At 34.0% G+C, this 19371-nt stretch overlaps 1 protein-coding gene across 4 annotated transcripts in view; it reads left to right on the top strand.

Moving 5' to 3' along the window:
* The window catches only part of EPHA6 (EPH receptor A6), a 745715-nt gene that overhangs the window by 553960 nt on the left and 172384 nt on the right, over positions 1-19371 (top strand). For all 4 annotated transcript variants that reach the window (XM_031958889.1, XM_031958890.1, XM_031958891.1 and 1 more), the window contains one exon: positions 78-139. In XM_031958889.1, coding sequence (XP_031814749.1) covers positions 78-139 — 62 coding nt within the window. The remainder of the gene's footprint in view (positions 1-77; positions 140-19371) is intronic.

Raw genomic sequence — 19371 nt, 5'->3', positions numbered from 1 at the left:
ACCATTTAAGATTCTCTAAAAATGTCATCTAATCATCATCATCATCATCCTAATATATTCATTTGTTCTCATTGCAGGCAGGCCAGTAATGATTGTGGTTGAATATATGGAAAATGGATCCCTGGATTCCTTTCTACGGGTGAGGTATCATTTTCTGCTGATATTTAAAGAAGCTGTTCTGGGTTAGGGATTTAAGTCATTTATCACAAATTAATTTTTACATAAAATTATTCATGGAATTTTTAGTGAAGAATAGCAGCATTTTCCTCATAGTGAATTTCTTGGGTACATTAGAGCATAAGTATAAAGGAAGAGGAGGGTGAAAGATTTGAACTTGATAATATAATTGATTTCTTCTATAAGTATAGTTACCATATTTAGTTTTAAATATATTTCAAAAACTGAAAGAAAAAATGAATTGAAACCCCACTTCGGTTCTTTATACACACTATTCACTTGGCTTAATCACTTGTAAAGTACTTTCCTATCAGATTTTGCTTGGGGGAAAATAGCACTAGCCTGGTAATTGACATATAATAGATTATGACTTGTAGTCATAACTTAAATTAGAAATGGGTCATTCTCACCTTTGTTCCCCTTTGTTCCCCTTTGTTTGTCTGATTAACAAGAAAGAGAAAAAGGAAGTACTGGGAATACATAAGCAAAGAGTCATTTTTGGAAACTGCATAAATTAAAAGATCATACTTAAAAAAGCTTGCTCTTCAAATATATAAAAGCATGCTTACACTTGAAAGTAGAGCTGATCAAGAAACTTATCAATTCATTTAGTGCTATAGAACAAAAGATCTGATTCAACAGGAATTTACATTTTGAAACATCATCACCCTTAAGTACTAATGAGTCTACCATTTATTACGGAGGGAAAATATATTGTCATAAATGTCCCAGAGAAGTCAAATGTGAGTATGAGAGAGGCAGAGAGAAGGTATGTGTGTGTGTGGGGGGGGGGGGGGGAGATTTATTTGTTTTGTTTTTGTGACAGACACATTCTAAGATAAAAATAATAGGAAACTGTAAATTTTATAAGATTTTTCAATCATTCAATCATTTGTGTGCCATGGACACTTTGAGCTTTCTGATGAACCCCACTTCTCAGATGTGGCTTTTCAAAATCATGATTGAAGGGAAAGCTGTTTCAAAAGAGATTAAGAAAAAAAATTGTTATTCTCTTCCAAATTCCCTTCCATCCTGAAATCTATCCACAGATACCTCAGGATTACAGGGATCCCAGCTTAAGAATCACTTTATTTAGGGACCTTAAAATATTTCACCTTATTAAAAAGGCAAGATTTCTTTTTTTTTTATTTGAGACTTCAAATATTATTTTTCTCCTTCTTTGCATTTGGATGTAAAGTCTTCAACAATCCTGTTTTCCTTGGCCTTTTATTTATATAACACACAGTCTAGGAGTGAGTGCTTATCTTATCTTTCTCTCCTGATTCTCATTTCCATTTATTTTTTCCCCTGGATATCATACCTTCTTTTTCTTCTATACTGCCATTTGTATAAACAGCAATGATATATTTGCAGTGTGCCTGGGATCAATATCCAGATTTAATGCTATAGGCTGAATTCAGCAAAATTATGTGGTTATTATAAAGCAACACCATTCACAATACATACTCACTACCCAAGTGTCCTCTTTTAGGCAAAATGAAATTCCTGGGTATTATGAAACAGAATTTTTTCATCATTTCTCTCTGTCTCTTTCTCCCTTCTCTCTCTGTCTCTCTCTCTCTCTCTCTCTCTCTCTCTCTCTCTCTCTCTGTCTCTCTCTCTCTCTTTCTCTCTCTCTCTCTCTCCCTCTGTATCTCTCTCTGTCTCTCCCTCCCTCCCTCCCTCTTTCTTTTTTTCTCTTCTCTCACCCCATTCATTTTTAGGATATATTATTTTATACGTTTTTCATTTCTACTACAGAAAGGGTTAATGGTCTTAATTTTTTTAAGTGCTCCCTATAGTATTTGAAGTATTTGATTATAATACTTACTGTTTTTTTTTTCAAAAAAGTAGTTTGGGTTTAGATATGTATCTGAATAATTCATTCTAAACTGATGCTTTGGGTAGGTTTTTCTAGCAACTATAAACTATATCTAGAAGCAGTCTGGGAGGACAAATAGTATAACAGACACAAAATTAAAATTGTTAACTGGAAATAATAGCAAGGAATAGTAAGAAGCAAACAAGAAGATAATCATTTACTTCAGCTATCTTCTTTCTATAAAATCACAAATTATATAAAATATGCTGAGTTAAAAATGAGATATTTATAAATGCTTTTGAAATAATATTATTTAACTTACATGTCCCAGTGAATGAGTGGAGAACTAGGCAATCTATATTGATAAATCTTATCACTATTTATTTTAAGCTTATGGAAAGAATTCTGGATTTGGACATTAGAATAACTGAATTTATCCTAGATATTTAGTTTATTGCCTGTCACTTTAAACAAGCCATTTCACTTCTCTAGGACTCAATTTCTTCATCTATTGAAAAAAGGATCAGATTAAATAATTTCTGAGATCATTTCTCATGATAAATATGTGATTTTATGAACAGTTAACTCTGTTCCTAATTCTTTGTCTTTTCTATATAAAGTGCTTGTCACTAACTACATGTGTGACTCTGCTCAAGCAGTCTCAACTTCTTCATCTGTACAATAAGGCGTTTGAATTGAGATGATTTTTATAAGTCCCTTCCAGATCCAATTGTATAATTTTATGATTTTACAAAGTGAAAAATAATTATGTATGTATTGTAGAACTCTCTTTTTCCCAACTGGAATTGTATTTCATATAGTCAGTTCTATCCCAGAAACTCAAAATGTTTTATAAACTTTCTCTCAATAATGCTTACTCAATACCTCTACCTGGCAGGAAAAGATATAATGCTCCCATATATGGCAAATAAATTTCTGGAATCTATGTGTAAAAAGTGATAGGACCCTCCAGAGAGATTCCTTGTCAAGTTTAGTTCCTTTTAACAATCTTACCAATATGGAGGTATGCATGGCCTTGACAATGTTTTTCACTAAAGTGTTAACTCATATTTCCCTTACTCTTTAGTTATATACCTGAGTTTAGATTTGACCATTTAATTGAGGGTTATAAAGCAGAAAATGAAGAGGCAGGCAGAAACCATGATGACTGGGATAGCTAATATGAGGCTTTCTTATTCAGAGAGAAGCTCTCCTTGTAAAGAAAGGTGACAGGCCTGTGGCATATACAGGGAAGTAGGTATATCCAGGAATCTATATTTCCTCAGGAAATTTGATATCTGGCCCTAGATAGAGAAACATATAATCAATGTGGCTATGCAGTAGAGTAATTTATGGACCAAGTATAATTGTTCTTGATCCAATGAATCATAATGGAAAGGAGAAAACCTAAATCTCACCCATCACTGGTACTAGCAATTATGTGTATTGTTCAGGTGAATTACTAGTCAATTATCAGTAGGAGAGTCCCATCCGGTAGTACTAAAAGTCTAAATAAAACACTAGGGGTTATGAAGCTCATGAATTTATAGATATTCCTTAGTTTCCTCATTTGTGAAATAAAGAAGCTAAGGAATAAAAAGTGACTTGACCACGGTGGTAAATGACAGGGCAGGTTCACCATAGTGATGGATAGCTTGACTGTTAGTCAATACTGAATAATTTCCCTTTCAAAAAGGTCTCAACCTTGAGTCATCTAGTGGGTATAGAGCAGTGGTGTCAAACTCAAGTAGAAATAGAGACCATTAAAAAAAAAGCATCCCTGAAGACTGCATAATGATATAGAAAACTATATAATTACATTAACTATGTTTTACTGCATTTTTATTTTATTAAATATTCCCCAATTAAATTTTAATCTGTTTTCTGTCTATACTTGGGAGTGTTGTAGGCAGGGTAGAACCAACAAGCTGTGTATTTGACACTGGTAGTATTGAACTTCAAGTAGGGAAGGCTTGAGTTTGAGCTTTTATTTAGACATTTGATAATTCTGTGAGATTTTGGAAAAGTCACTTGTTTAATCTCAATCTCAGTTTTCTCATCTGTAAAATGATGGGAGTGGTGGTGGTTATTCATACATTGTTCTTGATGAAGATCAATGATGTCACAAGAGTAATGTCTTGTCTTTTATATGAATTTTATTTAAATGAGGTAAAGCTATGCAAAATCAGAATCCAGTGGCAAAACAAAAGTCAAAATGATTGGTGATGGTCCAGCATTATACTAATCAAACTACCAGTGGATGATATTATTAAGTATGAGAAAATGTAAAATGGTAAAAACAATAGTAACTACTTGATAGAGTTTTTGTAGGGGCTCAAATGTATGTAAAATGCTACACAAGAATATTTAAAGGGCTACATAACTGTTAATTATTGTTAAGGTAGTATGTTGTGTCTGTATCAGTCATCTCTGAAAAAAAAAAAAAAAGAAAGTTCATGGAAAAGCCAAGAGTGAGTAAAGACTTTGCTGTGAGTCCTATGATCCTTTATGTTTTCAATCAGGTAAAATTAAGACTGGCCTATATACAACAATTATGTTAGCCTGAGTGCTTATGTAGGAGCTGAAAGCGTTTTACTTTTTAATAGCAGAAATCCAGAAAACGAGCTAAGGAAGACCCTGAGAACAAGATCCAGATAGATGTGTGTGAGAGACCCAACATTAGTCGGGTTAACTAAACTTGATGTAAACTCAGAGCTTTGGTTCTGGCTCATGGGTCTCCAATATTTTCCAAACTGTTCTTTAAGAATTAAATAATAATTTCTATCTAATTACAGGAAAAAAAATCTTTTCAACACATCAACAAACATCTGTTAGTGTTTATTATACACCAGGCACTGCAGAGAGGGAGGAGTGAGGGAGAGATAGAGAAAGAGAAAAAGAAGAGTGGGGACATTTATTAGGATCCTTACTTATACCAGGGGCATTTATTAAGATCCTTACTAAATACCAGGAACTGTGCTAAGCAATGGAAATACAAATACAAATAAGACACTCCATGCTCCCAAGAAAAGAAGGTAAGAGAATTTTTTTAAATGCAAAAAGGGGGATAATTCTTCCATATGAAAAAAGGTGGTTGGCAAGGAGGAAAAAGAAAAGAAGTCTAGAGATTCAGTTCATAAGTGAACTCAAGAATGGCTTGGGTATTTTCTGAAACAAAGATCCAGAAGACAGATTCTACTTGGGAGAGTAGGGCATCAGTGTTTAAGTTTCAGCCATCCAGCACCTTCTATAAAGGTAGTCTTGGATTTTCTGCTATGGATAAAATATCACTTTTTCTACTATTTGTTATTATTATAAAATACTTTCATTTTGACTAAAGTAAATTCACCAAAAGGAAACTATCACAAAAGTTTGAGACATCTAGTTCTTTCAGGGCATCCCTGTGCTTATTTAAGATGGAAAAAGATCTCCTTGTTGTTCTACCACACATTTGAAAATTCCTTTCAGTGTACCCATTTATCTTAAAAGAATAGTAGTAATGAACTTTTACAAGTTCATTAGTCTGTTAACTAGAATATGTGGGTGTTTCTACAGCTTTTCATAGCTTTCATAAATCCCCTCTTTTTGAAGATCTTTGGTGATACCCAATCAAATATACACAAGATCTATCTAACCAAAAAGAATTATGAATCAGCAAATCAAGCAATAGGCTGGGGATTTATTATAGTTGTACACAGATTCCCTCACTTTTTCTAATGGGAAGAACTTCTCTGGAATAAGAAAAGGCTTTGGCTTTCATCTTCTGCAAGTACCTCATGAGAGTTTCTCTTCCATAAGTAAATCACCAGTCACCAATTTTAAATCACCAGTTTAAATCACCAGTTTTTAAAAATTAGTATGCCTCACACTATTTGTAACAGCAATTATAAGGCCGATTTAAGTTGAATTTCTTTTTCTATGATATTGTAAATTGAATACTCTTTTTTAGCCTTCAACTTTAGAAGGGTCTTCTAAACTTCCTTAATTATCTCTCAATAGCAATATGAGTTACCAAAAGAGAATGAAACTACTTCAGCTGTGGCTCTGTAAGAGCCTAAGGAAGAATTCCCTGCTCTTGAGTTTATACATAGAAACAGATATCAACTGAATCACAAGTTGTGAAACTTTGACCCAAACCCTACAAAGAGAAAACTTAGCAGAAAGCACAAAGAAAATAATTGCAAAAAAAAAAATTCACAGTAAAATGCTCTAAAACTACACATTCCAAAGGCTTCCAAATGCTTAAAATTAAGTTTTTCTTATATAATATCGATTTTTCTTAATTTATTCTTTTTAATTTCTTACACCAACAAATATCCTGACTAAAATACAAAGCAATTAAGTTTGAGTAATCAGAAGGACTTAGCATAATATTCTTTTAGCAATTAATAGTATTTTTCCAATTATATGTAAAGATAGTTTTCAATTCAAAAGAGTTTAATAGTTTTCAGTTCCAAATTTTCTTTCTCACTCCTTTACCTCTCCCCTCTCCAAACAGCAAACAATCTGATATAGGCCATATATGTGCAATCATGTTAGATATATTTCCATATTAGTCAGCACTATAGCACAATATTCTTAGGACACTTTGCAATGGATGATACTACTTTGCTTTGAAGTCAATTCACAGAATATTCAGTGTACTCAATTTGAAATACATGTTCCAAATGTATTTCAAAGCCAAAAAAAGAGAATTTTGTACTATTTGATTACAGGTATATTAACATAGGATTATTTTTAAAACTATTGTAGATGTATTTATTTTCAGGAAGAGTTAGAGATAGGGAGTAGGTGTGATTTCAATCATATAAGAAATTCCTTTTACCAACACAGATCTACATTAATTTCAGCAAGTTATCTCAAAAAATATAACCTCCCAAAAAGATTGTGGTGGTTGCCATTGCTCAGTGTTCTACTTTTTGTGATCCTATAGACTTCCCATAGGATTTTCATAGCAAAGATGTTGGAATGGTTTGCCATTTCCTTCTCAAAAAAAATAGGTAATTAAAAAAAAACTCACTTGGATATAAAGTAATGCTTTTAGAAGTTGGCTTATAATTAAATTCACTTTCATGAAAGATAACATGATTAAAAATAGTTAAATTTCATGAATGTATACTCTTAAAAGTATAACATGGTTTAATCTTTTTTTTTAATATAATACGCTGTAATGGGCCAGAACAATGGAGAAATATACTTGAAACAAGGATTCTTACCACAAGGTGTTAACTCAGTGGAATTTATAAGACAATGGTTATCTAGTTTAGCATGGTAATTAATGGTTCTCTAGTTCAGTATGATTGATTTAATCTTATAACAAATAATGGTTCCCTAGTGATATCACCAGGGATATGATTGGCTTATACCCAGTATGATGAATGGGTTTAATTGCAATAGAGTATTTAATAGGTCAATCAGACCTAGAGTAGGACTCGAAGAGACTTGAAGACAGAAACCTTTGTGGTGGCTGGACTGTCTTTCTTCACTTCTCCATGAGACCAAGGCCCATCTGAAGGTCCCCCAGAAAGCTAGCCTGGCCTCAGACGAAGGAGACAGACTATGAAGGAGATAGTAAAGACTTGGACTTTATTCCTGACCATTCTTATAGTGATTATTCTGCTGAAACCAAGGCCCATTCAGAGGACCTCCAGAAAGCTAACCAGAACACTACAATACACTGTGGCTCTTTTACCTCCTTAATCTTTTCTTTCTACTTGCTAAAAATTGTTTTAATTTTCATTAAAAAAAATCTTGTTAGATATATCTCAGAAACTGTGGTTTTAAATAATATATAAATACCTAACACTGTTTCAAAGGCAGTATGAGTCATCTGAATAGTTTCTTTGAACAAATCCAAATGCAAAGCACAAATTAACTTAAAAAATTAAAGAAATCTTTTAAATATGTATATCTATGGATTATAAATCTAGTAAAGATGACATTTTGCTTTATGTTAGTTATATTTTATTAATGAACACTATATTTATTAGACACTATTTTTCTTGTAAATTGTGCACGCATGTGTTCATATTTTCCTATGATACAAGCATGACCTCAATCTACGTTTCATTTATTTTAGATTTGACAATAAAAAAAAATCAATGAAAGGATATTTTTCTATCAAGATATGTTCTTGTGTCACCCAGTGGATAACTTTGTATATTCATTCATTCAAATGCTAAATGACTTCTATGTGTTTTGCACCATGCCAGCTACATTGAGAATACAAAAATGAAACTATTTTAGCTATGTTTTTCTCAAAGAACAAAATAATCATAATTTTAATTAAAATTTTTCTATACCATATCTATGTAGTACCAAACCATTGGAGAGTGGCAAATTTTACAGTTAAATTTTACCTACTTGAGAAATTCCCAATTTATAAATAGGTTGGAATTTGGAATATATTTTCCCACAGAAACAATGGCAGCTAAATTTTCATTTTGACCCTTAATAACTTCCAAATCTCATTTTCCAAAAAGCAATTTGATAGCATTGAGATGAACTGTAGGATCAATCTCAAATATTATTCCATGTGATAAAGGACAGAGGTATGATAGTAGAACAATAACAATAATAACTAGAATTTTACATGGCCATTTAAATTTGAAAAAAATTTACATAAAGTATCTCATTTGATCCTCACAACAATATAAATGTGAAGACTAAGAAGTGACTTATCCAAAGTCACATACCCAGAAAATATCTGAGACAGGATTCACAATAGCATTTTCCTAATTCTAAGTCCAGTATTCTATTTATTGCACCACCTAGTTGCCCAAGTGGTGAGAATTTTTTTGCTCTTTCCAAGTATCAGACATTTTCTCTACCTTAATTGTCCTCTCCTATGGCATTTTTCCTTAACAGTCTCCAAATCTCAACATAAAAATAATTATAGTTTCCATACCAACCTTTAGTATAAAGAATAAGAATAAGATCTCCAAGCATTGAGTCAGAAAAAGTCATCCAGTCTCAGCTACTTCCTATCTCTGTGATCCTTTGCAAGTCACTTAATCTTTTAACCTCAGTTTCCTCACCATATAAGGAAATAGTAATAGCATCTACCTTCCAAGTTTGTTGTGATGATCAAATGAGATAATAATTATAAAGTGCTTCACATATTGGCTGATACATAGTGATTGCTACATAAATGCTGGCTATTTTATTATTATTATATTTGGATTCCAACATCACAGTCCCTGATGTGCTCCATGTAGAAATGGTACTCCAGAAAACAGCAACTAAGAAAAGTAGCTGATATGCCAACTTTATATAGAATAGATCTAGAATAGAGGCAAAACCATTTGATAGCATTGAGGGATCAATTCGCAAAATATTTTTAAAAAGAAAAGATACCAATTATTTGGTATAAGGGTGATTTTACAGCCATCTGCACTATTGGAGAATTAATTAACATTAATATGATCTCAGATTCATCAAAGTTTCATAGATGTATGGATATCCAATTGCTTAACTCTGTTAGATATAGTTTTTGTTTTGTTTTGTTTTGTTTTGCTGAGGCAATTGGGACTAAGTGACTTGCCCAGGATCACATATCTAGGAAGTGTTTAAGTGTCTGAGGTCAGATTTGAACTCAGGTCCTCCTGACTTCAGGGCTGGTATTCTATCCACTGCATCACCTCGCTGCCCCAGATATAGCTTTTTTAACCGCAATTTTTTAATCCAAATGAGCCAGTAAAAATTTCTTGTAATATACGATGAAGTAAATTTTTAGAAATGCTTGTCTAATATGATCCAAAGAATTTAATGAATCTATATCAATTGTGGAGAATGGATAAGGAGGAGAGAAATGAGAAAGAATATTCCTAATAGAATGCCCCATGGTACTATCTATACATAACCCAGTTCTATTTTCTAACTTTTTTCATCAACTTGGATTAGGATAATGGTGATTAAAGTCCATGATGATTAAATATACCAGGGTATAAAGCAATGTTATTGTTCCATCATTTCAGTCATGCCTAACTCTTCTTGACCCTATTTGAGGTTTTTCTTGGGCAAAGATATTAGAGAGATTTGTCGTTTTATTCTCCAATTCTCCAGTTTTATTCTCATCTCCAGATGAGAAAACTGATTAATTTTCAGTAGATATAGTTAATACAATGGATATTAGAGCTAGAACACAAAATGATTTCAACAGGTTAAAACTATGGGCTAATAATTTTAAATGGATAAAATTTATAAAGATAAATGTAAAGTCTTACATTTGGATTCATAGAATCATTTGGAAAAGTACAAGTTAGGAAAACATTTTTAAAAATAGTTCATATGAAAAAAATATTTGAAAGTTTTGTAGAATACAAATCGATGTGAATTAAAATGAGAAAAAATTAAGAGATTTTAGGTTATCTTAATATAATGATAGGTGTTGTTTGTATTTCATTTTCTAAGAAGACTATCAATACCACAATGTTGGTGTCAGGATATAGTATGTTCTTCTGCATTTTATCAGTCCATTTCTGAGTTTGGGAAGCTCTAGCATAAGTCAGGCACAAGTAGATAGAAATGTCTCTGAATTTGCACAGCTCACATTTCCTTTGTGTTGCTGAAATTCTGCTTTGCTCATGAAATTCAGCACTTCTTTGAGGCAGGCACACCATGTTAGTGTAGTCCTAAACCATTGTCTTATAATCCATACTAAAGTTCTTCAAAGAGATCTTGAGAATGTCCTTGTACTGCTTCTTCTAACCACTGTATAAGCACTTGCTTTTTTTAAGTTTCCTATAAAATAGTCTTTGGTACTGTTCATTTGACATTTGAGCTCAATGGCCAGCCCATTGGAGTTGTACCCTCTGCAGAAGGGTTTGAATACTTGGCAATTCAGCTCAAGAGAAAAACCTTAGCATACAGCACTTTATCCTACTAGGTAATCTTCAGGATTTTCTTGAGACAATTCAAGTGGAAGATTTTCAGCCTTCTGTCATGGTGCTAATAGACTGACCAGGTTTCACAAGCATGAAACAATGAAATGACATAAAGGATAGAACTACTGCCTCTAAAGCTGAGATGCAACAGAGTAAAGATCAATTCTCTACTACCTCTACTAATTTTGGCTGAATAATCAACACTAAGAAAATAAGGTCTCCATTAGCCCACACTAGACCATGCATACATGGAATTTTTGGTCACAGTAAATAGAAAATAATTATGAATAAGTTCATTTATCTTGGCAATATACTTTCCAGGGATGTCAACCCAGATGACAGTTGGATGCAGCCATCAACAGAATTAAATTAGCATTTGAGAATCTCCAAAAGAAAATGTGAGAGAGAAGAGCTATTAGGAGCACTCAAACTGTAAGCTCAGACAGAGAGATTGACAGAAATACAATGTCCTAATCATAATATATTTGGAATTGTGTCCCATTTGGAATCATACTGGAAGATGCAGTAAGCTGGAGTAAAGTTATATTAAGGGCAAAAGCATTTATGGAATATGAAAATTAGTTGGAATGAAATGTTTATGTTTAACTTAGATTAAAAAAAGATTTAACACACGGTAACAATCTTCAAATATGTGAAAGGCCCCAGTGTGGCTCCTGTATGAGCTCTTGAGAGAATTTGCCTTGTCCAGCTGTGTTTGCAGCTCAAATGCATACCTCAGGGCCAAAGTATTTCCATTCCCATAAAAACCTTATTTTAACATCCCAAATTGCACTTTTCATTAAAAAAATTTCTAAGGGCTTTGAGAGAATGTTCCTTTCTTACACCATTTAAACAAATCTCTTGTCTTCAATACCATATGGGATTGAATGTCAATATTACTTGCTTCTCTCTCTCCTATCATTCAAGTGGTTCATCTCCCATTCATGAAAGCAATTTCTCACTTTGGGCTCCATTCTCTCTAATTATCTCTTCACTTCCTGCCCTAAAGCATTCATTCAGAACTGTTGGCCTGGATTATTCAAATTAGCCTGAAGCTGCTTTCAGAAATAACTATGGAAGGAGACAGAAGGACAAAGCTCCCTGCTCTGGGACAGTGTCAGTGGGATATGGAGATTTTGTAGCTTTCCATACACTACACTTACTAGCAATTTCCAGATCTTGTCCTATCCTCTCCAAATTCCATATCATTTTTAATCTTTGTAACCTATGATAATCCATAGCCTTCAGTAAGTACTTAACAAACATTTTTGAATCAATTATCAAAAATCAATTATCAAAAGTTCTATGAATAGCACTATTTTCATAATTGAAGTTAGTAATTTCTGTTTTTTCACTCATAATTTTTGATGCATTTATAATAAAATATCTTTTTGCCACAATAAATATTACAGGAATGTATCTCAATACTCATTAAAATTCTTTGGCATCTTACTTCCTTAGTAAAGAAAAAGTGTATTGCCTTGTCATATGAATTTATAAGCATATATTAGCGAGTGGTACATACTGGTATTTATTCCTTGAGCATAATCTCAAAACCCCGGTATTTACCCAAAGGTACCTGAAGCCATTGTAAGATACAGACTTACAAAGCAGACAAAATCAGATGCTAGGAATCAACCGCTGGGGAGAGAGCCAAGTTATCACAATGCTTTTGTGACTTAACAACCAGTTTAGATATGTGGTGTGATGCACTCTAAGGTTTATATCCAGCTCTGTTGCTTTGGGATATAGCAGTCATTATATTTATAGCTTTCAAACCTAGCCTTCTAATCAAGACCCCAACTGACAGTTAGAGGATAAGCTCTTACAGAGGGAGTCTGACTCCACTTCAAGGCTGAGGAGAAAAAAATAGAAGAATGAAGGCAAACAAAATTCTGAGCCAGAGAGCTGCAAGATGGATTGCATAAACATGCTGTTGGTACTTACTCTTTCACTGCTTAATTTGCTTTCCTGGGAAGAAACCATATGTCATCAAAAAAAATTCATAATATCCTTCTGATTAATCTTCAATAGAAAGGCCTAAGATATTAAATTTCAGAGCTCTCACATTTTTCCTTTCCCCTTCATAAACAATCCAGTTCAATTTGAATTAATATTTATTGAATACTGACACTCTACAAGAGATTATATTGGTTACTAGCCTATGAGTGCTACGTTAAACAAAAAATGGAAAACCAGTTCTCTATCCCTGCAGATGGGCCCACAGCCTAGTTTGCAAAATCGGTAGAGCAAATTCAGATAATCTGTAATTATAAGATCTAAATGTGGACTGATATTGTCTATTGCCAAATTAGAAAAGACTTCATTAAGATCCTAAATAGGCTCTATGCTAGAAAGGATGGGGCTCTTTTGTTGGAGGAAAAAAGTGACTGTTTCATTTGTTGGGGAAAGAAACCAATTAATCTATTCTTAAATGCAAAAGTAATGCTATTGGCATATTCTCCATACAGGATGAGTGAACATATTCTCATTTGCTTGATGATCAGAGAAATCATATCTGGGGCCTCAGAAATCTGTTAGGGCCTCTTTTAAGAAGTCAAATCTTTTGTTGTACCTGTACTAACATCAGCCCCTAGCTGAAGCACTGGGGTAAAAGTAGGCATAGGTCTATTCAAGAACCCCTCACCCACCTAGCCAGCCATTCATTGAAAGATGTTGAAACAGTGGTACCTTTAAGATCATAGGGTCATCTATTTTAGAATTATTTAGAATTGTCTCATCCAGCTAAGAGCAACCAGAACCAAATTAAAATGAAATAGAAAAATACTTTTAAATATGCATAAATACAGTAAAAACAAAGAACCTGTTACAATGGTTTTCTAAGTCAAGATGTAATCTGTAGAGATCTTAAAGTAAGATTTAGTTTATTTAAGTTTGATATCACTGATCTAGTCCAACCCCTTTCATTTTGTCTATGAAAAAACTGAGACCTAGACAAGTGAAAGCAAACATATACATATAAGCACAGCCAGGATTCAAATAGAAGTCCTCTGATTGCAAATCTAGTATTTTTTCTATAGTTCCATACTGATTCCCCCAAAGGAAGTGTCTAGAGGTGTCCTGGAACCAGCTTGAACTAGCCTACTAAGAGCCCCATTATTAAACTCCACTGAGGATTTAAACCTCAAAAACTATTGATAACAACAATTTAGAGGTTAATTTACTATTTCGTTGATTTTCTAGACTTAAAAGCATTCCTAGGACAGCTACACGGTACAGTGGATGTAGCACCAGGCATAGAATCACCAAGACCTGAGTTCAAATCAAGTCTCACATGCGTAGCAGCTGTATGACACTGGGCAAGTCACTTTAACCCAGTTTGCTTCAATTTCCTCATCTGTAAAATGAACTGGAGAAGTAAATGGCAAACCATTACAGTACCCTTGCCAAGAAAACCCCAAATGGGAGTCACAAAGCAATATGATTAAACAACAGGGAGAAAAAATGGTAATGCAGATTAAATTTAAATTTATATGGCTACATTATTCCCTCACACCACCCTTTATTAAACATTTACCAGGAAAGCCTTGTATGGCCCTATAAACTGTTTAACGCTGCAAAAATGGTGTAGAAAGCTCAGGGAATTTGAGATCTGATGACTGGAAATTAATTAATAATAATAATAACTGCCATTTATATAATTCTTTAAGGTTTACAATGTGTTTAACATCCATAATCTCAATTGAGCCTAACAAAACTCCTGAAAGTGTCATTACTTCAGGTTCTAAAACTACAGAAAACATTTATCTATATTTTCCCATGAGCTCAGAGCTCATGAAATGACTCCTTTCTCACTGACTATAAGCTAGGATTCCCTTGTCCCTCTTCCTCTTCTTCCCTACTCTATCCTTTTCTAAACTATAGAAAAAACCTGGTAATTGCTACCCTCACCAAATTCCAAGATATGGGAGAAATGCACAATGGTTAAGCTGAGGATATAGGAGAGGGGTGGATAGGGAGAAAGAAAAAGCGAGAGAGATTTTTATTATTATTATTTGTTATAAAAAGATATATAAAGTCAAGTCTAATCCAAATACCATCAATCTTGATTTGATGGATAGTTTTCCATTACCTTCGATGGCAATAAGGTACCCACTACTAGAATACTTGAAGCAAAAGTAATATAAAGAAAATTCATGCTTCAGGTAAAGATACGAAGCAGAAAGATTCCTTTGTCACCTTTTAGTCTTATCTTCTTATTTATATATAAACTGAGACCAAGAGATATTAAATGACTTACCTAAATTCATACAGCTTTTAAAACGTGGCAGAAATAGGATTCAAACTCAGTAATGAATTCAAATTCCAAGTTCTGCATCCTAAGCTCTATTCTCTTTCTACTGCAATATATTATCATATAAGATTATAGGGAGTCAATATTACTTGTTTCCTCTCTTTCCCAGAACATGACATATGCATCTGCCACTCAGGCCAAAACTCTTATACTATGCATGTGGGATTCAGGGAAGACATCCCACATAGGCTATTCAAATTATTCAAGGACTGCTCTCAAACAAATATCCAAATGAGAGGAGGAAAAGGAAGGCCTTTGCTGCTCCACATGAGTAGTTCTAGAAAATTTCCTTCCCTGAAGAAGAGAAGTAATGAAAAATAATTAGCCAGAAAAAAAAGAGGTTTTTGTGGGTTTTTTCCTGAGTGATAGCATTCTCCAAGACTTTAAAATGGTAGTTATGAGAATAAAAGAATTATAAGTTTGCACCCATTACAGATGAAAATTCAAAGCCCTCCTGGGCTAAAATGTTCAGAAACAGTCCTGTCTGTGTTCTTAAGTTACCATATTATGCTGCTATATTAAGTTTTTGTTGCCAGTTGATTTTTCAGAGATTAAGTTAGAGCAGGGCTTCTTAAATTTTTTCTATTCAGGATCCCTTTTTGTCTGTGAAATTTTTCCACAACCCCAGGTATATAAGTATATAAAATAAATGTCTACAAGTTAAACTTAATAATAATATAAATCATAATTCATGACCCCCATGTTCAATTATGAGATCCCATATTAAAAAGCTGGAGGGTGAGAGGATATTGACTGCCATATGAGTGTGTGATAAAAAGTTGCATGTTTCAAGTCTAGGTACATTCATGTTTTCCTGAGGGCTTTAGTTTTAGGAGAACAGTCACCAGCTCAGATCTAATCCCACTCCTATCCTTCAACTACAAGAATAATTACTGAATAGACTCAGTTTACCAGGACTAAGAAAATTTGCCTAAAGGTACCAGATTATGGAAATCCTTTTACCATCATTCCTTTCTCTTCAGCATATTAACTTCCATGAACTAATTCAACTCCTTAGCATAAACCATCCCCTAGCTCTAAAACATTCATAACACCTTCTAAAATTCCCTTAAGATCTGTCATACTGAAGTAAGAGCCCAAATGCAATCTGACTTCCCCTACCATCTCTCCAGTCTGATGCTCTCTTACTCCTTATCCAACTCAATCTGACCAATCTTCTGACCCATTCCATTTTGTTTGTGCCTCCACCAGACCTTTTTACTACTCCCTCTGTCAAAGTCCACTGCTGAGATTAAAAGAACTTTGAAGAATAATTAGATGTATTCAATGTTGAAAGTAATGGGTCAGAAGAAAAAAGAAAGGAACAAAGCACTCAAGCATTTTTAAGTATATATAAGATGAATTTATCATTAATTTATGAAGTTATATAATGGGAGCAAGGGCACCTAGTTCTTTAGTTACTCACCAGGAAAGACCACTATTGGCAGTGGGAAAAGGGTGGCAATTACATTTTGATAATCAGAAAGAATACAGAGACAAGTGGCAAAAGGAGTACAGAAGCAGATGTGGGACAGAAGGATGGGATGATGAAGGAAAAAAGGCAATATTGAGAAAAAGGATAAGAAGGGTGAATGGATACAGCCATTCTGGAGAGCAATTTGGAACTATGTTCAAAAAGTTATCAAACTGTGCATATCCTTTGATCCAGCAGTGTTTATACTGGACTTATATCCCAAAGAGATCTTAAAGGAGGGAAAGGGACCCACATACATGTGCAAAAATAATTGTAGCAGCCCTTTATGTACTGGCTAGAAACTGGAAACTAAATGGATGCCTATCAATTGGAGAATGGCTGAATAAATTATGTTATATGAATGTTATGCAATATTATTGTTCTATAAAAAATGACTAGCAGGATGATTTCCAAGAGGCCTGGAGTAACTTACATGAACTGATGCTAAGTGAAATGAACAGAACCAGGAGATCATTATACACAGCAACAACAAGACTATATGACGATCAATTCTGATGGACTCTCTTCAACAATGAGATGATTCAAACCAGTTTCCCTTGTTCGGTGATGAAGAAAGCCTTCTATACCTAGAGAGAAGACCATGGGAACTAAGTGTGAACCACAACATAGCATTCTCATTCTTTCTGTTGTTATTTGCTTATATTTTGCTTTCTTTTGCAATTTTTTCTTCCTTCTTGATCTAATTTTTCTTGTGCAGCAAGATAACAGTATAGACCATAGAAGTAGAGATCATTATTGATCACAAAATAGAAAATTTTGATTACATCAAATTAAAAGGCTTTTGTACAAACAAAACTAATGCAAACAAGATTAGAAAGGAATGAACAAACTGGGAAAACATCTTCACAGTTAAAGGTTCTGATAAAGGCCTCATTTCCAAAATATATAGAGAATTGACTAATTTATAAGAAACCAAGCCATTCTCCAATTGATAAATGGTCATGGATATGAACAGACAATTTTCAGATGATGAAATTGAAACTATTACCACTCATATGAAAGAGTGTTCCAAATCACTATTAATCAGAGAAATGCAAATTAAGACAACTCTGAGATACCACTACACACCTGTCAGATTGGCTAAGATGACAGGAAAAAATAATGATGATTGTTGGAGGGGATGCGGGAAAACTGGGACACTGATACATTGTTGATGGAGTTGTGAACGAATCCAACCATTCTGGAGAGCAATCTGGAATTATGCCCAAAAAGTTATCAAACTGCCATACCCTTTGACCCAGCAGTGCTACTACGGGCTTATACCCCAAGGAGATACTAAAGAAGGGAAAGGGAGCTGTATATGCCAAAATGTTTGTGGCAGCCCTGTTTGTAATGGCTAGAAACTGGAAAATGAATGGATGCCCTTCAATTAGAGAATGGTTGGGTAAATTGTGGTATATGAATGTTATGGAATATTATTGTTCTGTAAGAAATGACCAGCAGGATGAATACACAGAGTCTTGGAGAGACTTACATGAACTGATGCTAAGTGAAATTAGCAGAACCAGGAGATCGTTATATACTTCAACAACGTTACTGTATGAAGATGTATTCTGATGGAAGTAGATTTCTTTGAAAAAGAGACCTAATTCAGTTTCAATTGATCAATGATGGACAGAAGCAGCTACACCCAAAGAAAGAACACTGGGAAATGAATGTAAATTGTTTGCATTTTTGTCTTTCTTCCCAGGTTATTTTTACCTTCTGAATCCAATTCTTCCTGTGCAACAAGAAAACTGTTTGGTTCTGCACACATATATTGTATCTAGAATATACTGAGACATATTCAACATATATAGGACTGCTTGCCATCTGGGGGAGAGGGTGGAGGGTGAGAGGGGAAAAATCGGAACAGAAGTGAGTGCAAGGGATAATGTTGTAAAAAATTACCCAGGCATGGGTTCTGTCAATAAAAAGTTATTATAAAAAAAAAAAAAGAAAAATTACTCATACATATGTTTGGTAAATAAAAAAGCTTTAATTTGAAGAAAAGAAAGAAAAATGTGTTTGCATATTATCTTCATTATTAGACTATAAGTTCTTTGATGATAGGAACTGTCTTGTTGGAATCCTAGTGTCAACTCAACTTGAAACAAGGTGAAAACTCAAGGGTGATGTCAGAATCCTGGTGTTAACTCAATAGAATTGATACAGTGCTTATTGGTTCACACCTTAGAGCGAATCCTTACAAGGTGATAAATTGGTAATACTGATGGAAACAATGCTTGTGTTCATACCTTTAGAGAGCTTATAAGTATCTAAGTACTTAATCTAAGTACAGTTTGGGAGATTCAAGGTCTAGAAAGAGATATCTGAATTCACACCTTCCTTAGGGCCAGAGAGCATGCTGGGAGATATCCCACAATCCCACTCTCGGAGAAGTAGCATAAATAGAGCACTCTGGGAGATACAGGAGGGTACTCGCCTCAGTTGGAGATTGAGAAGCCACAAGTCGGAGCTAGCTGGAGGCTGAAGAAAGCAGAGGCAGAAGCCAAGGACAAAGCTGCAAGAGCTCAAGCAGAGAGTTAGGCCTCAACTAACCGGGCTATTTTGGAAGGAGAAATAAACGTTTGCCTTTTTACCAGCTGGCTGCGATATTGGAGTAATTATTTATTTCAACTGAGACTAAGGCTGCCTCCAGAAGACCTTCACACTGTCTTTTGCTTCTCTTAAATCC

This window comes from Sarcophilus harrisii, chromosome 3 (genome assembly GCF_902635505.1).
Source record: "Sarcophilus harrisii chromosome 3, mSarHar1.11, whole genome shotgun sequence".
Taxonomy (NCBI): Eukaryota; Metazoa; Chordata; class Mammalia; order Dasyuromorphia; family Dasyuridae; genus Sarcophilus; species Sarcophilus harrisii.
The sequence above is the reverse complement of the archived record's forward strand: the minus strand, read 5'-3'. Positions and strand labels throughout refer to the sequence as shown.